Raw genomic sequence first — 25,771 nt, 5'->3', positions numbered from 1 at the left:
ACATTTCTTCCCCAATCCTCTTTAATACTTTGATCAAATGTCTTGGTATATGTAATCAAGCAAGTTCTCTAGACAAACGTTTCTAGAAGTGGTCTTTGTATCATCTGCCCCCCAAACATTTGGAATGGTTGTTTTGAAAAATGCAAATTCCTGGGCCTATGGCAAGGCTACTGAATTGGGAATGTGGCCAGATATTTGCATTTCAAACATATACCTCAATAATTGCCAGTGACCTCAATAACTGCCAGGTCCAGAGGTTATTCTCAAAAATGGAGGTGTTTAAAATCTACTTTTATAAATGATGACTATCTCATCATCGTTCCTCTTTCTTTTTTTTTTTTTTTTTTTTTTTGAGAGGGAGTCTGGCTCTGTTGCCCAGGCTGGAGTGCAGCGGCCGGATCTCAGCTCACTGCAAGCTCCGCCTCCCGGGTTTACGCCATTCTCCTGCCTCAGCCTCCCGAGTAGCTGGGACTACAGGTGCCCGCCACTTCGCCTGGCTAGTTTTTTGTATTTTTTTAGTAGAGACGGGGTTTCACCGTGTTAGCCAGGATGGTCTCGAACTCCTGACCTCGTGATCCGCCCGTCTCGGCCTCCCAAAGTGCTGGGATTACAGGCTTGAGCCACCGCGCCCGGCCGCTACCTCTTTCTTAACTAAAATTCAACAACTCAGAAAGATCTATGTGGAGTGTATGATCACATAATCATTCATTCCTTATCCATTCATTGTTTCATCAATTCTTTCTCATTCTTACCCGATTATATTGTCACAGGTTAAAAACTCTTACCACCCAGGGTTCACTCTTGTTCACACTACCAGAAATGATTTACTAAGAGGACATATTTTTAAAAGTCAGCAATCTAAATCAAACTTCTCTTTCTTATATTACAAATAACAAGAAATGTGTTGGAACTCACCAAGAGAAATAAAAAGCATGACTGAGAACAACAAATAAAAAGAAATATAGAAATTTATAACCTCTGCAGAAGAGCCAAGGCCCCAGTAACAAACATTTTTTCTTCCAGGCAGAAAATTTTGCTCGCCCTACCTGATATTGTGCAAGTATGTTTACTGCAGTTTAATATCCACACAAGCAGGAGAAGGAATTTAATAATTTTTCAACTGGAATGAATTGACAGCCAGTGTTAGAAAACTGCAGACTCTGCGGAATCAATAAAGGCTGCTGGCATCACAAAGTAGTACTTTTGCCCAGAAAACATCTCACAAAGGTCGGGTTTACAAACCACCAGGTAGCAGTATCACTTTCACATCTTTCCAAGGCTATTAAAATTCCATTAAACAATCTTCCAAAACCAACTTGCAGCCTTTAAAGTTCTCCAACATCATCCCAGAGACAGATCAGCCTCAGTTCAAATGGTAAAAGCAAACACTTGGTTAACTCTTGTTCCTGGTCACAAGAATCATTTGTAGAATTCTGTTTAGTAAAGGTATCAAAGCAAATATATATTACTTATAACTGTAAGTGTGGAACTAGGTGGACATACCCTTTTGGTAAAATGTTAGATACTCGTTAACTATCAGATGATTTCGCAAAGTCAGTTATTTCTCTGTTGTAAATCTTGGAAAGCCACCAACTCTAAATATCTGGTGTTATAAAATCAAGCCCATGTCATAAGACACAGCATTCAATTGTGCTGGAAGAGCAGCTGAAACTAAGCAATATCTCTTGCCCACTTAAAAAATATGGTTTTTCCATACTTTTTCATTATGGGTTTCAAGTCATACATGGAATTTCATCAGGCATAATCAATTCTAGATTAACCACTCATTCAACATTTATTGCGCACCTACTAAACCCATATATTCACACTGCCACATGTGCCTGACCCCAGTCCCCTCTTGGTTCAGTCTTCCCGTGTCCTAAAACACAGACGAAGAAATGGGAAACACGTGCTCCTGAGTGAGCAGCGTATCTCTCCACCTCTGAGCAGAGACGCATGGCTGTCACCAGACGCAGGCAAGAGTCTTCATTAAATACAGCAGTTTTCCTCCAAAGGGCATAAACTTCATTATTTGCTTATTTGATCTCAAAAGCAGGTGGATTTGCACTCAATCAAAGCAGAATATGGGCACCTCAGGATCTTGATAGAGAACACAGAAGTCTGTTGCCCTATTCAAACCAAACGTCTGGCTGAAAGAATTATGTTTATAGTGGAAAATGGGCAGGCTATTTGTTCCTTTAAATCAGTGGTCTCCACATATCACTTTCTGAATCAGCTAAAAAGTTTTTTAAAAGTATTCCCATAGATGTATACTTATTAATTATATTCATGTACTACTATACTAACAAATACAATATGAAACATACACACAAAAAAAGAAAAATTTAAAGAATGAGAAAACACAAATAAATACAAATTCTAATGTTTTCTTCCTGGACCTAGCTATACCACCTCACAAAATGACCTACGGTGTACAAACCCCTAAGCTATTAGCCTCTATAACAGGAGTCCTTTACAGCACCCAATGGCTGTGGAATCTGGAAGTGGACTGGATTATCAGTGAGTAGCATACTTTGTACTGTCTTAGCACCCAAGAAATCACTTCAGGGTGTTATGCTTTTCAAGACACGTGTGCAAGTTCTTCTTTTTTGAGACGGAGTCTCGCTCTGTTGCCCAGGCTGGAGTGCAGTGGTGCTGTCTTGGCTCCCTGCAACCTCCACCTCCCGGATTCAAGCGATTCTCCTGCCTCAGCCTCCCAAGTAGCTGGGATTACAGGTGTGCACCACCATGCCTAGCTATTTTTTGTATTTTTAGTAGAGATGGGTTTTCGTCACATTGGTGAGGCTGGTTTAGAACTCCCGACCCCAGGTGACCCACCCGCCTCGGCCTCCCAAAGTGCTGGGGATTACAGGCATGAGCCACACGCCCGGCCGGCACATCTGCAAGTTCTAACAAGAAACACCAAAATATGTAATTCTCAGAAACATAGTATGTGAGTGACTGTTAAAGGGACGCTGCTGGGATCTACTCTATCCCTCACCACTCCCTGCGTGAAAACTCTTTTGAACCTAATGCCAAGCTGGTATTACTTTTCTTCAAAGACAGTAAGTGTTCAAGAAGCTAAGAGTCAAAACTGTTGCTTGATTTGAAATACCACATGTGTGATTATGGCCAACTTTCCAGTGTTCCAATTTTCCACCAAGTTCCAAACTTTCTATTCTTATCTGTTTTCCCAGAATCTCATTATTTTAAATAACTTTTATACTTAACTGTATGTTTGTAAATTGTTTTATAGAGCACAAAAGAGTAAAAAGTAACTAAAACTCACCAATAGCAGTGAGGGATGACTGCACTATGATTTTCATAAGGATAGATTTAAAAAGGTATTTCCAGAAGCAGCAGATTTTCTGTACTTTGGATTATATATACTCTGAACTATGAAAACTCGGAATTATGAAAAAAATGTAACAACCTTGGGATCGCATCCTTGTTTCCCATGGCAAGGATAAGCTGTTTGCTCCATTATCAGCAAACCTCTCCTTCTGTCCTCCTCATTGGCAGAAGTAATCAACTATTGATTGTAATAATGCACTGTTATCATACCTTTTCTAAAGCATGTGCCTATTAGCAGAAATAAGAACTGCTTCTAATGAATGCTCAATAAATATTTGTTGAATGAATGGAAAAATAACAGCTACATAGTTCCAATAGTTACCTTAGTTAAAGAGTCACCATTTGGTTTATTTCTTTCGGAGACTTCGCCATCACAGAAGCCTCGGGATTCAGAACAGCAAGTAGATTTCATCCCGAATACCCAGCATAATCAATAGCAGTGGCTAACAAGAACTTAGTGAGAGGGATTCTGAGGAAGAAACCTGGTTGATTTGTAAGAATGACTTCTGTTATCCCAAATGTGGTGTCTGTTTTTGCATACTTCAATTTTCATTAGTCCAACAAGCTACTCTCTCTCTTAAACTAGGAGGGGATCCTTAAAGACAGGGACCATGTGGTTTTCATCCCAATTCCTACATATGCACAGTAAGTGCTCCATAAATGTCAGTCACCCTTTTGTGATGCCTTGGTTGATAATAGAAACAGCTGAGCCTTTTAACTTAAATAAGTACCTTTGGACTTTGAAACCATCCATTCACTATCTAGGGCGTATTAGCAAATTAACAACAATTGTGTTGCCCCTCCACCTTCCCTATTTGGCCATTATTTACTAATCAACCAGGGTTTCTCCTCAGAATCCTCACTAGAATTGAGAGCGACAGCTCATTTTACAGCTTCAACCAAAAAATTTTCTAGAATAGTGGTTCTTAATTGTAGTTCTCGCCTCTGACTATCACTGGAGTCACCTGTGTTTTAGAAAACGCAAAGCCCTCATCCATGGAAATTGTGATGCAATTGTTAAGGTTATGATGCAGACACATTTGGTTTTGGTTTTATAAGACTGCGAAGTGAGTTAAACAACCAGATTGAGAACACTAATCTAGTCTACATCTATATTAGTTCTTAAAGGCTAAATCCTTCTTTTATGGATTGACAATACGTATTAACATATTAGACAAAGAACCAGAAGTTCTGCCACGATGAATCTTGATTAATTTGTTTAAATTAACTTCCCCCAAAATTGACCATGAAACCCCTTCATCAATAACCCCTATCATACAGGGTTTTTTATTTATTTATTTATTTTTGAGACAAAGTCCCCTCTGTCGCCCAGGCTGGAGTGCAGTGGCACGATCTTGGCTCACTGCAACCTCCACCTTCTGGGTTCAAGTGATTCTTCTGCCTCAGCCTCCCAAGTAGCTGGGGTTACAGGCATGGGCCACCACGCCTAGCTAATTTTTGTATTTTTAGTAGAGAAAGGGTTTCATCCTGTTTGGCAGCCTGGTCTCGAACTCCTGAACTCAAGTGATCTGCCTGCCGAGACCCTATCAAAGTGCTGGGATTACAGGCATGAGCCACGACTGGCCTATCATACAGCTTTAATGGAGCACAGCCATATCCATTCATTTGCATATTTTCTGTGGCTGCTTTCATGCTACAAGGACAGAATAAAATAGTTGCAACAGAGACCTTATGGCTCACAAAGCCTAAAATATTTACTATTTGTCCTTGAAGGAAACCTTCACCACTCCTGGATTGCAGTGTTCAGCAATACCTTTAAAAATTAGAAACACTAATCTAAACCAGCAGATCCTGGCTGAATCCTCAAAGTTCTGAGGAAAGGCCTCATTAAACAGGGCCCCACTTCTGCTTCAACCACGGTGGTCTGCCTCTACCTTTTCAAGTTTCCTTTGTAAAAAGGGTTCCCTTTGTTGCTAAGAAAAGTTTAACCACCACTGACAGAAACTCAGAGACCTGAATAGGCAAAGGTCACATAAATTATACTCTGTTTTTGCCACTGAGAGTCTTAGCTAACAGTCCCTGAAGTCACAGCAATTAATCTTAGCTTATTTAAACTGAGTATCTGATAAACAGCTATTTAGGCACCGTGTTCACGATCAAGTCACGTTCATTATGTACATTACATTTATTTAGTTCTCCCAAAAAATGTCTTTTAAAGGTTACATTTTAATATTATATTTTTGGGTTTTGCAAGAATCAACAGAAGAAAAAGCTAGGTAGAGAATGTATCTTCAATTTCTATCTTTAATCAAAAACATTTCTACTATATCATTCAGTGTCTCCTAGGAAAGAATGCATGAAAATAATTCTTCGTGTTTAGTGCCTAGAAACATGTGGACTTCTCTTGGTAAAGTATATACTTTCTTTTACATACTCCTATCAGATTATATAAATCACTCTATTTCGCTATTCCTCTGAGGAGCCAGGACTCATCAGTTGTAAAATCATCTTCCCTCTTTCAGAACACAATACAGCATTTAACATGGCTCTTATTTCCATGGTCTTTTACATACAATCATTTAATGTAAGCTGCCTAAAATCCTTTTTGGAAGTTGATATGTAAATTGCATCATTAATCCTACAGATAACATGCATTTCTCAATTGAATACAGCACATATGAAAAGATAGAGGAATTAAAGAGACATTTAATTTAACTGCTATATAAACAGAATGCAATTATTGGCCCCGTTTTAATCTTGGGTAGAAATCAATGTATAATAATCATCATTACAGTCAAATGGTACTTGATTTAAAGTGTACAACTGAACAATTTTAAGCTTATACACAGAAAATCAAATATTGTTCATATTCTTTCCTATCTAAAAAAGTAGGAAGCAATGTACTACAGCTGCATTTCATAATTAACCTTATACATACTAGGTAGTATCTTTGCAAGTCTTGAAATACAGAATCCATTTTTTTAAATTCCAACAATAATATCAAAATCACTAGGCATCAAGAAATTTTCTTCCTGTTCTGAATATTTCATCCTAATTTATTTTACCTTTCCATAACCAGTTGATGCCACTTATCTTGCAGGGGCTTTTCAGATTTATGAGGGAGCCAAAAAGTAGTAACACACAAACGAGATCTAGAAAAGCACACGATAGCTATAAAAACAGCTCATCCATCATCTCTACATTTTGATTCCAGAGACAGCGCGGTGAAAGGTGTTGTTTCCACACCACTCACTCTGCACGTTTAAAAAGGTTTGCTCCATCACTTACACAACTGAAACTGATTGATTAGCTGCTAGGGAAAAATCAATACAAATATCCTAGAAAACACTAGCTTGTAAATTCATTCTGGCCCCAACAAAGTCCTGGTCACCACTTGACATGTTTGTCTGGATATCTAAAATGCAACCGTGTCAAACCCAGCAAACTCAGCCCCCAAACACTGTTAATCCTAGGAATTTTTAAAACCTCAATCTCATCAGAAGGGAGGAAGTGAGAAGGAATTTTTTGCAACGGTCTGTGAGAACAACGAGATGATACCCAGAAGTTACCTGGTAAATCTTAAACTCACATGCAGAAGTCACCTCAAAAATAAAACACACACTGAGAAGGTAAAAATAGTCAATTATGGAGGTTGAGAGAGAGAAAAATAAATGCCAGAAAACCAGTTAAACAGACGTAATTTATATAGAAAAGAAATTACATTTATATTTAAACATAGAAATATTTACTTTAGTGCTGTCCATTCAAAAGTTAACGAGCTCTCTCATTTTTTTTGGCAGCTGAATGCATAGTCAGCATATTTTTAGTATTGTGGGAAGCCATTTTATATTCAGAATGATTTTATGATTATTTCAGAATCTCTTCTAAATGTTTCCTTGCCTTTGGGTTAGCCTTTAGTCTCCTAATGCATTAGACTAACAAGAAATACATTTTTATGAATATAAAATGCTCATAATCACACCTGTAATCCCAGAACTTTGGGAGGCAAAGGTGGGCGGATCACCTGAGGCCAGGAGTTTGAGACCAGCCTGGGCAACATGGCAAAACCCTGTCTCTATCAAAAATAGAAAAATTAGCCAGGTGTGGTTGTGCACACCTGTAGTCCCAGCTACTTAGGAGGCTGAGGTGGTAGGATTGCTTGAGCCCAGGAGGAGGAGGCTGCAGTGAGCCGAGATCATGTCACCGCACTCCAGTGAGATCTCACCTCAAAAAAAAAAAAGTCTGATAAACATGCTATTCAGAATAAAAATTTGATCCTATTGTATATTGTATCATATGACTGGAAATTTGGGTTCCAATCCTCACTCCACAGTTGATTTAGAATTTAAAAAAATCAATTTGTAATTCTGACATACAGGAGCCATTAAAAAAATTAAAAGAAAGAAAATGTCACTTTAAGGATGGGAAATTTAACTCCCACCCACAGAGTAACTTTAAACCTAGTACTGCCTTTATTGGTGGCATATTTAGGTTTTTCATTATAGGGTAACTTTTCACAAAACCATGTTTGTTATTCATTATAAGACAGGCAATCTAATCATGGTAGAATGCAGAACTTAAGAGTTTCCGGTCTAAAGAATATTCCTATCACCTGAATGATTAAATAACTAAATGTACAAAAGTCATCGTAATAAGAAAATGAGTCATTTCTTCTATTATGTTTACTTTCATAATTATTATTTGCAATTTTAAAGTTCAAACTTAGGATTTCTATAACAGCATTAAAATCTCAATTTCTTTTGCAGAAAAAAGATAATGCTACTAAATGTCTTAAAAATATTAGCTTATAGATTGATACTACCTATTTTTGAAAGGGATTATAAGGCTACTCTTAGCATGAATTTGCACTTCTCAAATTTAGAAAATGAAAGGTAACTGTCATACTAGATATCTATCTACAGAGAAATTTTTCATAAAACATAATTTAGACTCAAAAGAAAATCTGTCATTTGATTTTAGTCATTAATGTTTTTGCTATGGATGTTACAACACTCTTACCCAAAATCAGACTTCTCTTCCTGACTTCGGATTTTAGTTTAAGTAATATTTCTTCTTCATAACATTGACATAGCCAATTACTTCATACATGTTATCTCAAATTCTTAAAACAAAAACATTAAATGTTATAGTGATGAGAAAGCCATAAGCTTAGAGAGGTGAGACACCGTGTTCACATCATGTGGCTGGCAAGCAACAGTGCAGTATTTCAAATCTAAACTGCTTATAGCAAAAAGCACCAAATACTTGAGGGCTTAAAATTTTTCTGGCTGGGCGCAGTGGCTCACACCCGTAATCCCAGCACTCTGGGAGGTCAAGGTGGCTTGAGACCAGGAGTTCGAGGACCAGCCTGGCCAATACAGGGAGACCCTGTCTCTCTAAAAAATTTAAAAATTAGCCAGACTTGGTAGTGTATGCCTATAGTCGCAACTACTGGGGAGGCTGAGGCAGGAGGATAGCTTGAGCCCAACAGTTTGAAGCTACAGTGAGCTCTGACTGTACCACAACACTCCAGCCTGGTTGATACAGTGTGAGACCCTGTTACCAAAAGAAAAATAAAAATAAAAATAAAAAAACAACTACATTTCCTGAACACACTGGGTTATCTCACAATTTAGCTCACCAGTTCAAAAACTAGTTTTTAGTTTCAATTCTAATACACAGATAATAACGTAACAGAAAAAACTCATGTTGCAAACATTCCATGGTTGGGAATAAAAAGATACTTATCTTACTGATGTTGGTAAGAGCAATCTTCTAATACTTTCTCTAAAAATAGCTACTACATTACTGCTAACCTCTGATATATTATTTGAATCACTCACCTTAACTAGTCCAACCCACTTGTATATGACAATGTTAACTAACTAAAGATCTACAGAAGCAATACACTGTAACTTGGTTGCTCAGAGGGCATCTCTAAAGATAAATCACAGAGCTAAGGTGGATATTGTTAGAAAAAGTCATAATCCGTTTATACAAACTATGTTTCTGAGGCAGGAGAATAGGGCCTGGAGGCAGGGAACCTAAGGCCAATTCACCCTGACTTCCCTAGAACTAAATAGGAAAAAAAAAAAAAAAACTTTCCAGCCTAAGTAAAAAAAGGACCAGAGGTTACTCCCTTTGCAAACCCCCATATTTTCTGCAGCACAGATGGGAAATTGAAAGTACCTCTGATTGTTGCTTTCTGCAACCAGTCAGATATTTGTATAAGCATGTAACTTTGTAAGTTCACTTCAGCTTTCCACAACCAATCAGATGTTTGCATAGGAGTGTGACCTTTGTAACTGCACGTCAGCCTCTGATTGGTTGTTTTCCACAACCAATCAGACTGACCGCGGGGCCACCATTTCATTTACATGGCGTGAACACCAAGTGGCCAATGGGAAACCTCTAGAGGGTAGCTGGATCCCAGAAGATTCTGTATCCGGGCCCCCTGAGCGCTGCTCAGACTCGCTCCCACACTGTGGAGCGTACTTTCATTCTCAATAAATCTCTGCTTTTGTTGCTTGATTCTTTCCTTGCTTTGTTTGTGCGTTTTGTCCAGTTGTTTGTTTAAAACGCAAAGAACCTGGACACCATCCACAGGTAATACTTCTGTCTTCTTTTTTTCACAAGTCATGTATAATTCATAAATGTGTCCATATAAAGCCACGAAGCAATCATATCCAAATGTTGGCGTAAGTTACAGGTGAGAATAGATGTAAGCAAGTGAAGAGGAGATTTTCACTTTCTACATGGTGATTTTACAGCTTTACATTTTTCAAATAAATTTTCAAGTAAAATAAAATAGACTTTTCAAAAAATTATATGCAGTTGCACTTAGAAATGCATGATGTTTAAAAAAAAAGTACTAATTTGCATGCCTTCTAAGTTGCAGTGTTTGGTAGACAGATGTTTAATATCCCCATTATCTGACAGATATATGAAAAAACAAACACTAATTAAGAATGCCAGCAAATATTTTTTCAAATAGATTTAGTTTCTGGGAAAATTTTTGCCCCTTTTAAACAATCCTTGGAAGTACTGGTTATGCTGTAGCAAAGACAACCACCCAGGCTTTTTCTTAGATTAGACAATAATCTGGCTCTAAAAGGAGAACACTAGCAAGAGTCAGTAAATTTCCTTTATTTCTCTCTCAATACTAGTTGAATGTGAAAGGAGGAGGGGACTGAGCTAAGAATATACAAGTGGAGAAAAACTGTTGGGAGGCATCAATAAATCAAGCAAGGGGATATTTTTCTCTATTAAAAGAAACATTCCAAATTCATGTTTCTAAAAGTTTTCCATAGACTAAACAAAAAAATGAATTTGGAACTCACACTTTCTGAGGCCCAGAGTAGGAAGTATTGAAATTAGCACTCCAAGTTACTTGCCAAAAAGAAAAGCACATTGCCAATAACTATTAACCTGCAAGATTATGAGACAATAGATTATCTCATGTTAGGAGTAAAAACACACCACTGTTACAGGCACATACTATAAACAAAGACAAAAAAGGAAGTTTATGGTTTGAGCAGTTATATGTCCACACAACTGTGACTCATGTTAAAGATAAGTCTTATTATATGCTGAGAGAGACCTAGATAATCACATTTCCCAGCAAGTGATGATTCAGAAGTAGTTGGCCCCCCCACACAAATCATTCTCATTAGGCCTCTCCCCCAGTACCACTCTTTACTGGTCTGACAGTTCTGTTAAAATAGTAGCCTCCTTTATTGGCTGATATGAAAACCTACCTTCTTCAAAGAAGTCTACAAACCCTAATTAGCTCCATTTTCTAAATGGTCCAAAAAAGTCAAAGAAAGAGATGAAAAATCTGAGTATTTCACTTGTCCACAAAAATCTTAACAGACATCAGAGGCTCATGGATTTCATTTTATCTTAATTTTGTCTTTTCCATGGAGTCTAGAGGTGGGTGATAAAGTTCAAAATACATCATTTACCTTAGAGTGGTAAGAAAATGGAAGCGTAGTAAAAGAAGAGTAATTAATGTAAAAATAAACTAAGTGATTAAATCTGGTCACATCTTTTATTAGTTAAGCTGATATATTTGTAAAACTCTTCATAAAACTAACGAAGTCGGTCTCTAAACTGAAGTATTACTTACAAGACTAACATAATTTACTAAGAAGACCAATTTCACATGTAATTCTAGAAACTCTTACCTTGAAAAGATTGTTTGGCTCTATCTACTAGTTCATCAATTGGATAACTGGCCAAATTTCCTCTGGCGTGTTTAGTTTTGCAGTAGGTACAAGCATTGAGACACCTGTTCAAATGATAACAATAAATAAGACTCAAATTTCTAAAGATAGTGTATACTTATTAACATGGGACTACCTCAAAACATATACAAAAGTGCTCTTTCAGAAACATTTGCATAGTTTATACAAGAGATTCAAAAACCAAGTATCTACCATGTCTCAGAGTTATTTTATCTCTACCAGGCACAAAAATTTGTAATTTTTGTGAGTAGTTGAAAAAAATTTCAACTGCTCAAGAATGGCTGTACAAATCACGTATTATCTAGAAGTGCACATATCTATGAGGAAGAAAGTTTAAAAATGCTTACAATGACTAATCAAAAGAAATTCAAGACCTACATTACTTTTCATAAACTACTGACATTACTTTGGCCAACATAACTACAAAGTTCTGGTATCCTCTATACATACTATATTATTCAGAAAGGACACATACTCTTTTAACTTTCAACTAATGATATAAGAATAAATAAGTAGATAATACAGCATTCTCATAAGAAAATACACTCTTAGAAATTTTTAGATAATCTTTTTTCACTCCTTGAAATCAGGAAAAAATATTAAAGCATGTTCAATGAACAGTTCTCTGAGACTACATTAATCAAAGTAAAAAAAGTAGAATGGCAATATTAGCTTTAAAAAATTAAAAAATTGGCATATTTCCCAATAGTATTTAGACATGATATAGAATTGTCTTTTTTAAAACTAAAATATTGATTCTACTGTTATAATATTAAAATATACCATAAACAAAATTATTACAAAATAAAAGACACAGTTACAAAATAAAAAATAGTTCTATATCAAAAAGATAAGGCCCAATAACGCTGAACCAGAGAGAAAGGAACATCTCTTCAGTGATTCGATTGCTATAATGAGTAGCAAGGCTTTAAAAAGACCGTCAGTACACAAATGTTTTAAAATTTCATACTGAGAAAAATAGTACTTTTAACAATTGAATTTGACCCATCTGTAATTTTATTAATATATGACTTTAAGATACATATGAATCACTGTACTCAGCAGTCAAATATGCAATGCTTAATTTCTGAGAATTTTCACATGGGATCCTTATGTAAAGTAACATACATTTTAAAATGTGTTTTACTATTTAACCGACCACATAATCTTGAACTGCTAACACTCTTTTCCTCCTAAGCAATTTACATTTTTAAAATAAACGCAAATTGTGGCCTCTCTTACAAATAGAGGTTCTAGTCTCCCAGTTGTTATATGTCTTCTCTTTACATTTTCTGCCCTTTCTATAACAAGGGGAAGGAGAAAACCATTCTATTGTCGTTTCCTCGGGAGAGTAACTCAATTTTGTTTAGCCCCTACTGCGCATCAGACATTGTTACCGATATTTTCTTTTCTTTTTTCCTTTTTCTGTTGTTTTGTTTTGTTTTTTTAATAGAAACAGGGTCTCGCTATGTTGCCCAGGTTGGTCTCGAACTCGTGGGTTCAAGTGACCCTCCTGTCTTGGCCTCCCAAAGTGCTGGGATTACAGGCGTGAGCCAACGAGCCTGTTACTGGATATTTTATACGCCTTTTCTCATTTAACCCTTTCAGAGTTGGGTTTCCCTATCTCCATCTTAGAGAAAAGAATCCACCTCAAAAACTCAGGTAAGTAGCTTGCTCAAGGCCATGTAACAGCTGAGATTCAAATCCAGGCCAGTGAGATTTCAAACTCCAAGATGTTTCCATACCAAGCTGCTCTCTCCCACAAGAACTGAGCGCCAAACATCTCAGCTGCACAAACATGCAAATAAAAAGACCTGCAAATCATCTGACATGAGATATAAACTAATATAGCATATACATTCAAATATATGGCCAGTACTTATCTTCCTGAAGCTAAATATGAAGCTATTTAATTAAAATATGTGTTTCTCTCCTTTATTCTTTGGAAATCTAAGGTCAGGCCTCTTGTCCATTCACTGTCCTAAACCTGTCACTTTCACCCTTGTTTACAAGTTCTGGTTTTCATCCTCCAGCTGGTACTGTGTGAAAATGTGTCACTTCGTCGGACTTGCCACATCATTTCAAATTCCATAGCTCAGGTTCTCAGGCTGTTTACTGGTACACTGGAAGATCAGGGTTCTCTGCTTTTTCCTCGAGTGTCTTCATGGCCCAGTCAATGCAGCAGGCCCTGTCATGAAACTGTGATTCCCACGTATGACTGGCATTCACCTAAGTTAAATCAGCATCCTTCCAGGGAACATGTCATCTCTCCTTCTAATACTACCTCATTTATTGTGATCCCTTTCCCTTATTTGTCCTATTACCAATGGAAAGCTCCATAAATTAAGTGAACAATCTTAATGGAAGTTATTGGTCGAGCATTCCTAATCTGAAAATCTGAAATCCTCCCAAATCTGAAACTTTTTGAGCAACCACATGACACAACAAGAAGAAAATTCCACACCTGACCTCATGTGACGGGTTGCAATCAAAATACAGTCAAAACTTTGCTTCATGCGCAAAATTATTTTTAAAATATTATGTAAATTCCCTTCTGGCTATGTGTATAAGGTGTACATGAAACATAAATGAATTCTGTGTTTGGACTTGGGTCTCATCCCCAGGATATCTATCTATCTATCTATCTATCTATCTATCTATCTATCTATCTGCAAATATTCCAAAATCTGAAAAAAAAAAAAAAAATTCAAAACGCTTCTGGTTCCACGCATTTCAGATAAGGGATAGTCAACCTGTGCTAATATTTCTGACTTTGGCTGTTTCTGAAAAGTAACTGTCTTAAGGAACAGTGAAGCAGGGTGAAAGGGCAGGGAAGAAAAAGAGAAAAGAAACTTATTTTAAAATTTATAACATAAATGAATTGATATATGTAAAATACTCAGAATGGTGTCTGTATCTAGTAGGCGATCAGTAAGTGTTGGCCACTGGTAGTTTAACGTGACTCTTATTAAACAATTCTGTAGGCCGGGCGCGGTGGCTCAAGCCTGTAATCTCAGCACTTTGGGAGGCCGAGACGGGCGGATCACGAGGTCAGGAAATCGAGACCATCCTGGCTAACACGGTGAAACCCCGTCTCTACTAAAAAATACAAAAACGAGCCGGGCGAGGTGGCGGGCGCCTGTAGTCCCAGCTACTCGGGAGGCTGAGGCCGGAGAATGGCGTAAACCCCGGGGGCGGAGCTTGCAGTGAGCTGAGATCAGGCCACTGCACTCCAGCCCGGGCAACAGAGCTAGACTCCATCTCAAAAAAAAAAAAAAAAAAAAAAAATTCTGTGAGGAAATAATTATGCATTATCATATCCCAGCTGTACTTAACTTTATGGAACAGATGCGTTGCTGACAGGTTAAAAGTCAACTGTGGAAACCAAATCACATTTTCCTACTGTCTCACTTAATAAAGATGGAAATGTATTCCCCGTGGAAAAACACTAATGAAACTGTACCAAAAAATTTAAATAAAACAAAGTGATATTCTGAAACATTTATAATACTTAAGCAAGTAAGAATATTACATGCAGAATTCAAAAAGCTCTGTGTTAAACTGTTGCCTTGAGGTTAATTATAGTTGCTGACATGATAATTTTTTGGTTTTTTGTTTGTTTGTTTTTGAGATGGAGTTTCGTTCCTGTTGCCCAGGTTGAAGTGCAATGTCGTGATCTCAGCTCACCGCAACCTCTGCCTCCTGGGTTCAAGCTATTCTCCTGCCTCAGGCTCCCTAGTAGCTGCGACTATAGGTACCCACCACCACACCTGGCTAATTTTGTATTTTTAGTAGAGACAGGGTTTCTCCACGTTCGTCAGGCTGGTCTTGAACTCCTCGCCTCAGGTGATCCACCCGCCTTGGCCTCCCAAAGTGCTGGGATTCCAGGCGTGAGCCACGACACCCAGCCAGTGATAGTTTTGAAGTTCCAAACTCTTTATTGTATAAGATGGGTTCATCCTTATCCACAGTTATCAAAATAATACCCTATATTATTTCAAGAAAGTAAAAATTTCTTAAGAGCACATGTTTTGGCTGCTTGTATGTTTATTTTTAATTTTTGTGGGTACATAGTAGGTGTATATATTTATAAGGTACAAGAGTACACTTCTTTAAACTTGCTATAACAGTACCAATGCCAGAAGAGAAAACCAAACACCGCATGTTCTCACTCATAGGTGGGAACTGAACAATGAGATCACTTGGACTCGGGAAGGGGAACATCACACACTGGGGCCTATCATGGGAAGGGGGGAGGGGGGAGGCATTGCATTGGGGAGTTATACCTGATATAAATGATGAATTGATGGGTGCTGATGAGTTGATGGGTGCAGCACACCAACATGGCACAAGTATACATATGTAACAAACCTGCACGTTATGCACATGTACCCTAGAACTTAAAGTACAATAATAAAAAAAATAAAAAAAAAAAAAAAAAAAAAAAAAAAAAGTACCAATGCAAGCATTAAATTTGCTATTGTCTTTTAAAAGCTTTAAAGAGAAGAGATTTGTTATAATACACAGAAAAAAAAATGCACTGTAAAATCAGAAAAGAAAGAATAAGCATTTTGATGCTATTTGGTTGAAAAACAGTTTTTCTAATCACCAAGAATTATGTCGACCAATCATTTCAACATAAGAAGCTTCCCATAAAATAAAGAAATTCACAATAGAAACCTTTAGAAGATAGTTTCAGTTATCTGTAAACAATTAAATAATTGTCTAGGAGAAAGAATACTGAGCCAGTTTCTTCAACTGTCAGAAAACAAAAGATCTTTGAAGGTTGACTGCAGAAAGCCAAAACCCAAATGAGATGGCTGTTGAACTACAAGGAAGATGCAAAATCCAAATAGGCCTAGACTGTCCTGATGGAAGGATAAAGCTAGCACACAATACCTACTAATCTTTGCACAGGTTGTTACATGGCCAGAGACCAAGAATGACTAAAACCCTCCAAAGCAGAGAGAGCTTAAGTATTTAATTTGGCAGTATAACCCAAGAGAGCTTTTTTATTATTTTTATTTTTTAAAAAAGGTTTTTTTGTAAAGACAGGGTGTCACTATGTTACCCAGACTGGTCCCAGGCTCAAGTTATCCTCCTGTCTCGGCCTCCCAAAGGGTTGGGATGACAGGCGTGAGCCATTGCACCCAGTTCACCCCTGAAGTCTTAAGAAACATCTATGGTAGCATGTTTTTAAATTACATAAACTGAACAAATGAAATAACAATGAGTTTTCTCAAATTAAAATACTTCAAAGGGTTTAAACACATAACGGTCAACTTAATATCCAAACCACATAAAGCAAGTGAAAACTAAAAGTTTGAACATACCTATTCTTTTTTTTGTAAAGAGCATCTTTAGATATTACAAATTCTGAAATAATTTAAAAATCAGAGTTACACTCTTAAAAAGTCACTCGTACTGGTATCTTTTTTTAATGGGGGGAAAAAAGGTGACTAATGTGACACAGTCTTCTGGTTTGCTCTGTCTCAGGTCAAAGATAACCTGAATATGCAAAAACCTTTTGGACTCAAGCACTAACACAACCTCCACTTTCCATTCCACTCGCATGATTTAATCATTATTTGTTTTTCATAAACTGATAGAGTATGATCTTTCTCAAAGCTTCAAATGTTACAAAATGGCCAGGAGTGGTGGCTCACGCTTGTAATCCGAGCACTTTGGGAGGCTGAGGCAGGAGGGCTGCTTGAGCTCAGGAATTCAAGACCAGCCTGAGCAACACAGTGAGACCTTGTCTCTACAAAAACAAAAAACAAATGTTACAAAATAATAAGCCCTCAATAAGAACTAAAACTTGGAAAAGTCACACTGTGGTCTAGCCACATTCTTCCAAACTGAAACACCATCAAGTGAAGAAAAAACAAAAACCCAAGAAACCAAAAGTTCACACAATGTAGACCGTGCCAGACTTGATTGTTAAATATGGCCTATTGTGAGCCCTCATCTTGGTTTAACCGTTTTTCCAGGAAAATTAATTTTTGATGTTTCAAATACAGGAGATACTCATACCAACAGAATCTGATAAGATCTTCAAATGATAATATGATACCTGTTTGTCAAGATCAAAATTCTCAACAAACAATGGAAAAATGACATACTTGAAAAATTAGCTGAATATACTTCCAAAACATTCTTTAAGCTTCCTGTGCCCAAAATTCCTCTTGACTAAAATGAATCCCTCCACTTCGGTGACTGACTCAATCTTCTCTCCTGTATCTTCAATTGTGAACTTTTGGAGTTAGTTTCCTCTGCATTACAATATATGTACTAAATCGAAACATAATTGCAGCTGTATTTTCTCTTACTCTAATCCCATCAGCTACATACTTTGCTCCAAAATGTTGTTATTTTTAACTCCAGCATATTTTAACTCTGTACGTTTGTTTGTCATTCACTTTACTTGAAAGAATTATACTTATCACCTCTCAATCCCTGTAAAAATCATCACAACCTTTAAAATAGTTTGGGGGGAGAAGTGGCCAATGATAGTAAAAGATAGCTGCCAAATCCTTGCCAGAAACTCAGTTATGCATTTTATATGAATTGTTTCATTTACCCTCACGGCAATCTTGATATAAGCATTATTATTCTTCCATAGAGGAAACTGAGGCTCAAAAAGATTAAGAAACTTGCTCAAAGTTATACAGCCAGCCAAGTCAAAGATCCTTCCAATCGCGTCTGAAGTTCCTTTATCAACCAATTGTACTCTATACTTCTCTTAAGAAACACTGACTTATTCTGTGTAAGAATACATGATTAGTTGTATGCTTATCTCAATATTCTTAAGGAACATGTATTATCTTCCTAATTTACTATCTGCTATAGCATTTAACACACTGACTTGTATACTATTCGAATAACAATAAATACATAGATCTCGTGGTGATTTCATAATGAACAGACCAGTTGACAAGCCAGTAAGACTTGGCTACACAGCTAGGAGGAGTACTAAGCAGAAAGGTCTCCAGTAAAATACAATGAAGCGGGGAAATGGAAGTCAGGAATGGCGAAGGTACACAGCAGTAATGCAGATCTTGCCAGACAAAGGATCAACAATCTTGTCTTAGAGGTCAGGAAGCTGGGAACAGGAAAGTAAAGCTTGGAGATGAGAGCTGTAAGACAAGGGACCCTACACAGGGTATAAACACACTACAATCTGTACACCATTCCAAGCAGACAATGCAAAAAGAGAAATAAAGGGCTTGAGAGTCTATTAAAGACCATCCATTTTCAATATTAACTATTTTTCCAATTTCTATCAGTAGTTTCTGATGCTGGGATGTCACAGAGCAACACACTTAAAATGCACACACACATAACTAAACATTAAATAGACTACCAATTTGTTATTTTGCCAAGAGAGGACCAAAAAAAGTTAAAATATCTTGTACTATCATTACTATTTTACAAAAAAATAGCATATTTTAAACAATAAAACAGGAGGAATGTCATAATGAAGTCTCACAAATGTAGCTTCATAAAAAACTCATTATATTTTCCTTATATTCATTTTATAAAAGGCCAGCAAAAAAATCCATCGAGTTCTACAGAAACTGTTGCTGTAGATGATTCTTTAACATCTTCCTAAGTTTTCCTTACATTTCTATAATGATCTTTAGAATTAAAGATGTACAGGGGGAAAAAAGCAAGAAAATGGCCTCTTTTAACTGGATATTGGTTTGAATCAGCTAATATGTCAATTGACATACAATATGCAGAATAAACATAATTAATAAGTAGCAGTGATCATTCCAGTTGGATTTTCTTTTTTGGGGGCGGTGGGGATGGAGTCTTGCTCTGTCGCCCAGGCTGGAGTGCAGTGGCGTGATCTGGGCTGACTGCAAGCTCCGCCTCCCGGGTTCACACCATTCTCCAGCCTCAGCCTCCTGAGTAGCTGGGACTACAGGCGCCCGCCATCACACCTGGCTAATTTTTTTGTATTTTTAGTAGAGATGGAGGGTTTCACTGTGTTAGCCAGGATGATCTCAATCTCCTGACCTCATGATCTGCCCACCTCAGCCTCCCAAAGTGCTGAGATTATAGGCGTGAGCCACCGTGCATGGCCTCTCCAGTTGGATTTTCAATGTGTTCTATTTGTAGCTAGTGGCTTACTCCCTGGGAGACAAAGTCCCGCACCCTTAATAGCAACAAGTATTTTCCAAATGTGTTTACTAAAATAGCATGGTGAAAGATAATGAAATTCTGTCAACCATAAAGTTGACAAAAATTTTCTTTTGTTCCACCTTCATTGTTATTTTTAGTTTTATAAAGCAATGACAGCAGACAAAAATTAAGGCTAAGATATTATCTATACCTTCCAAAGACAGCAGTGGAGACAGCTGTAATTGCCAAATAATGTTTGTGACATAGACACCTGGTTGGCCATCCAAGCTGAGGCTCGTACAAAGTGACACTGTGCTATAGATTTGAGCTAACTTACCAATGTCCAAGCTGAAAACGAAACAGGAACTATGAACACAACTACACATTCCTACCATAGGAGGAGATTTTATTTATATATGTATAAATTATACATAGAAATAGACATATAATTTATCCTTTAAGAATATGATTCTGCCATGTAAGACATATTCCTAACGTACCATAAAGTTTAAAAAGCAGTAACAAATACTCTTTTAAAATTATGTAATACAATCAAGTAGATGTAGACATATATATAAATCATACACATACAAGTATACACACACACACACACACACAAACACACACAATTTCTTCCCAGCTCCACCCCTAACTGTTCTCTCTGTCTGGTTTGTTTGGTTTTTGGGTTGTAGGTTGTCTTTTTTTTTTTTTCTTTTTAGGTACACATACCTGGCCCCCTTATCAGATTTACTGAATTAGAATTTGCAGGTATAGAAACAAGGCATATATATACTTATAAAAAGTATTATTATTATATGCTGAAGTGAAGCCAAATTTATGCTAGTATTAGAACTATTTATTTCTGCGGATTAATGGTTAACACTCGTCTGCTGTTAAACTAAGCAAAACTAAATCTGTACTTTCAAATATTCTAAAGGTCAACATATGGGAAAGTGATCCCCAGCAAAGACTTACCTAAGGGTTAATCTGAAGATGTGACTAAGCCACAGGCTAAATATACCAACCAAAAAACCTGAATAATGAACCATAAAATACACTCTAAAAGCAAAGGAGTATTAGTGAGCAAAGCTATTGTTTTTGTTCTCTCAGTGGTTGTGGAGGCTGACGCCTCCTGAGGTGAAATCTCACAGGAAACAGTGGTTAAGGCTAATTCTATAACATGTAACAGGTACCATATTTTGGCGCCTGGGATAAAAGGTATTATTCTAACGTGGGTCAAAACATCCTGTGAAAAGAAAAGAAAATCTTATATTTCAAGGGCATTGAAACTAGAAAGCTAAATTCAGATAAAACTTAAATTTCTAACCTGTGTGGGAAAAAACTTAAATTGTTTGGGTCAAATAATGGTGTGAGTAATTACATAAGAAAGAGAGATGAGGTGTTTTAAAGTGAAATGAAAAAGTAGTACCTAAGCATGTATGTAATTACTCACCATTTTAACTTCAACAAATCCTTCAAATTCGAGAGCTAACAATTTTAATTAACATTGTAATAATTTCAGTAAAATTCAACTGCCCATCTTTGACTTGGAGATTACTATCTAACGCAGGGCCAGGACAAAGTAGCATTTACCAGAGAGAGAGAATGAGGGAACTGGCAGGCCCTCAGCACACAGTCCACTGGCTGTCAAGGTGACCACCCAAATACTGGTGAGAAGAAAGCTTTCCCCCTCGGACCTCAGCTGCACAGCGGTTTAGTGTCTCTTCTCCTACATACACATTACACCTCTTTTCCTTGACTGATGGTAAGAATCCCTACAATTCAGTGAGAGATCTTTTCTTTCTTTATTGGAACAGGAGAAGGGAGTGATAAAAACTATCCCCATTAAATACAATATGTATTTAAAGGAATGTATATTCCTTTATAAAGAACTGTGCTGTTTTCAGAAACGGATGGAAAAGGGAAAAAATGCATCTCAATGGAGGAAATAGGTCAATTTAAGAATGTAAACACGAACACTAAAGAACAGTATTTCAGAGATGAGCAAGCAATATGCCAGCTGAGAACTTCCATCCCAAGAGGTGGTGACATTCATGGAGTATAACCCTAAAAAGCCAACCTACGACAGAGACGAAAGGGAATCATAAGAAAGCCCTGACGGCCGGGCGCGGTGGCTCAAGCCTGTAATCCCAGCACTTTGGGAGGCCGAGACGGGCGGATCACGAGGTCAGGAGATCGAGAGCATCCTGGCTAACACGGTGAAACCCCGTCTCTACTAAAAAAATACAAAAAAAAAACTAGCCGGGCGAGGTGGCGGGCGCCTGTAGTCCCAGCTACTCGGGAGGCTGAGGCAGGAGAATGGCGGGAACCCGGGAGGCGGAGCTTGCAGTGAGCTGAGATCCGGCCACTGCACTCCAGCCTGGGCGACAGAGGAAGACTCCGTCTCAAAAAAAAAAAAAGAAAGCCCTGGCTTCCCAGATTCTATTCTTTTCAACTGTAATGCCACTGAATTTGCTACAGAATAACTGCAACTTACACTGAATTTTTAAATATAACTAGCTTAGTGATAGTGCTGCTTTTTTAAAAAAGAAAATGTTTGTATAATATGCAAACATTATATTTTTGGTAATACAATGACTGGAACTCAGCAAATCAGATAGCCTTTGTAACATAATCATCAGTTTGATTTACTTCGATGCTTTTCTTTTCCCACTGCTAAATCTTAAGGTCATGTCAAAGTGAATGAAACAGTTACTCTACCAATTCACTATCAAAAGTGCAGGTGTGGGCTATTCAGAGGAGGTACACTCTTGCTTTCCTTTTTCATCTACATAGGAGGGAGTAAAAAGGAGGCCTGAGGGAGCAGAAACCCATGGGTACCTTTTACAACAGCCAGGAGAAGGAAGGAGAAGAGAAAGGGTAGTTGCTCATGTGAAGTACACAAAGCAGGGCTCCCTCATACACATCTCATTTTGATAAGCACAACCAGCAGATTCTTGGTGCCAGTAGTAGAAGCTCCATTTTTCAGATAAGAAAACTGAAGTTGAAAAGGGATTCCAGGCCAGGCGCAGTGACTCATGCCAATAATCCCAGGACTTTGGGAGACCGAGGCAGGCGGATCACTTGAGGTCAGTAGCAGCTGGGCCAACACAGCAAAACCCTGGCTCTACTAAAAATACAAAAAAAATTGCTGGGCCTGGTGGTGCATGCCTGTAATCCCAGCTACTGGAGAAGGTGAGACAGGAGAATCACTTGAATTCAGGAGGCAGAGGTTGCAGCAAACTGAGATCATGCCACTGCACTCCAGCCTGGGTGACAAGAATTAAACTCTACGTCAAAAAAAAGAAAAGAGACACAACACGACAAGACAAGACAAGACAAAGCAAAGCAAAGCAAAGGAATTCCAGTACGCAGGCTAATTAACTGCCAGATTTCACGTCTGCACCTACCTCTTCCTACTTCTAAGAAGACTCAAAAGGCTCCTTTTGTGGGGAAGGAGGTACCTGTTTATTGCTTAATATGTATTACTTTAATAAATAATTATTTTAATACTCAGGTTTATTGAGGTAAAACTGACACAAAATAAACTGTACATATTTAAAAAGTACAATTTGGTAAGTGTTGACATATGAATACATCTGTGAAACATCGCCACAATCATGATAATTAACATAGCCATTGTCCCTAAAGGTCTCCTTGTGTCTCACTGTCACCTCTCCCTCCAAACCCTCTATCCAAGTGCCCAGGAAATTATTGTTCTTTCTTTCACTATAAATTAGTATGCAGGATAAATTGGTTTTCAATAATTTTATATAAATGGAATCATAGAGTATGTACTCTTTTTGTCTGGCTTTTTTCATCCACACTACACAGTGTGTCAATAGCACATTGCATAGCACTACTCCACGGATTTGTGCTTTGCTAGCTGTTTCCTGTGAAGTTATGGCAGTATGGGATGACAGAGGGAGACAGCCTAGACAAGAGAGAATGGACTTGCCTTTTCTATTTTGCTTCCTGTCCTCATCCATAATGCCAATTTCTAACTCTGATGTGGGAGAAGGTAACATCAGAACTCTCACACAATAAGCTAATGCCTTACATTTCATGACTACTCTAAACATTATATTATAGTTGCTTCAACTAAAAGAACCTTAAATAGTAGAAAAATTAACAATGATGAAATGTGTTGCCTATTTCTTCTAGTCTAAAGATAAGCTTAGTCTGAAAGAAGAGAAGGAAGAAAATACATCATTGACACGAGAGACCCTCTTTGCCTTTATAACCCCCAGATGCTAAAAGTCTGGTAATGTGGACTCCAATAGGGTTAAAACAAAAATAAACCAACCAAACAAAAGGTCAAATCCCAGAAGCCAAACTTAGGTTCGTGAAAACAGAAGCTGGTATGTTAGAAATTCCATAGGAGATGAGATTGGAACCCAGAGGACATCTAACTCCCACCCCCACAGTTGTCCTTTCCCAAGCACAGCCAAGCATCCTCTTGCCTAACAAAGACAAAACAGTTCATTGTGAAAACGCAGCTGAGATGTTGCCTAAAGGTAAGGGACAAGCTGAGGCCAAAACAGGGTACTGGCCTTTCAATTAAGGTCCTGGAGTTTAGGTAGAGGCTTCCCGCTATAATAGAGAAATTCTCAAGTGCAGAAAGGATCACCAGGCAAGGTCTCTGGCTATTGTTACTGTAGATGGAACTGAGCATAACAAACAGACTAATATTCCACTTAGTCCACTGAAGGGAGCTGATTTTCCAAAGAAACCACAAAAACCTGCTGAAGGTCTATGTCAATGATTCTTAAGAGAATGCATCAGATGCTCTACGAGTTCTTATCAAAGCAAAGATCACTGGATTTCCTGTTCCCATTCAGAAAGTCTGTGGTGACACCCAAAAATTTGCCATTCAAATGATGCTATTGCTTCTGGTCCCCTGACCATGCTGAGAACCACTGTTTCAAGGCAACCTGAGATTTCTCCTACCCAACCTTGCATTAACTGAGAGAGAGAGAGAGAGCTGCTGGAAATGAATGGTCCTTCCCAAAAGCAGCCCCAGAGGTGGTATTAAAAAACAAGGAAAGGGGAGAGATTCTTAGAGCTAAAAATCACTTGCTATCAAATATGCTAAGAAATTAACTTCCTACCAAGTACAGGGAGTGTTCAGCATTCCTGGATTATGAAAGGATGACCAATATGTGTTGTTTTCTATTATTTTCCTTTTAAGATGAGACTTTTCATTGCAATCATCCTGTTCTTCCTCCAGTATTATGAATAGACATAGGTGAGTTACTTTTTAGTTACAGGTTGCAAGACCATAAAGAGCTACACTAGATCCCACAGTGAGGAGTATATACCACCCAGATACATAGTCTATGTATCACCTAAGATCATGGTCTTGGAATTGAATGAGACTTTGAGTATCCTTCTTCAGGGAAGTGCTGAGGATGTTTTGTTTAAGAGCAAGTTTTAGTTAAGAACATGTATAGGAAGAAGGATGTATATGAATGTTAGGGAGTAAAAGGTGTGAACTATAGTACATGTTGCTACCCAGGACTTATCCCTACTCCCTTTCCAAAAGAATACTGATTTTGTTCAGGAATCAACTCTTTTCTCATGCAGTCAGTAAAGCTCATGTAAAACCAATGCTAGAACCAGTTCTAGAATAGAGCATGGCTAATCAAAGGGAAATACCTTTTCATGTTCCAATAAATGCTTCAATAAATGTATTCCAATAAATACATCAGGAACTCAGACCTAAGCCAATCAGAATGTAGCATTCTCATGGAAAGTGGGATTCATTCAGGAATGTGCCTGAGATAAAATTCGTATCAATGAAATGTACTGGGCATTCTGGGGAAAATACTGCTTTGCTTTTAAAATAGTGACCTTTTCTTTTAGAGATTGAGACAAAATTGCACTTAGGACCATTTAATCCTCAGACTAAATGTCAGAGGAGATATAACCAAGAAAAACCACAGGAAAATGTGGTAAAGCCACTGGATTAAGGTACACTTCTTAACTTCAACTTATGCCATTATATGTCATTATCATTAAGTTATTTATGATATGCCATTGAAATTTATACATCTAAATAACAACTGTACCTACTAAAAGCA

At 37.6% G+C, this 25,771-nt stretch overlaps 1 protein-coding gene across 2 annotated transcripts in view; it reads right to left on the bottom strand.

Annotated features, from left to right (window-relative positions):
- Window positions 1-25,771, bottom strand: part of CDKAL1 (CDK5 regulatory subunit associated protein 1-like 1) — a 715,588-nt gene that overhangs the window by 377,875 nt on the left and 311,942 nt on the right. For both annotated transcript variants that reach the window (XM_011962766.1, XM_011962767.1), the window contains one exon: window positions 11,502-11,605. In XM_011962766.1, the coding sequence (XP_011818156.1) occupies window positions 11,502-11,605 (104 nt within the window). The remainder of the gene's footprint in view (window positions 1-11,501; window positions 11,606-25,771) is intronic.

The sequence above is a fragment of the Colobus angolensis genome, unplaced genomic scaffold (genome assembly GCF_000951035.1).
Source record: "Colobus angolensis palliatus isolate OR3802 unplaced genomic scaffold, Cang.pa_1.0 Scaffold6, whole genome shotgun sequence".
Classification (NCBI taxonomy): Eukaryota; Metazoa; Chordata; class Mammalia; order Primates; family Cercopithecidae; genus Colobus; species Colobus angolensis.
The sequence above is the reverse complement of the archived record's forward strand: the minus strand, read 5'-3'. Positions and strand labels throughout refer to the sequence as shown.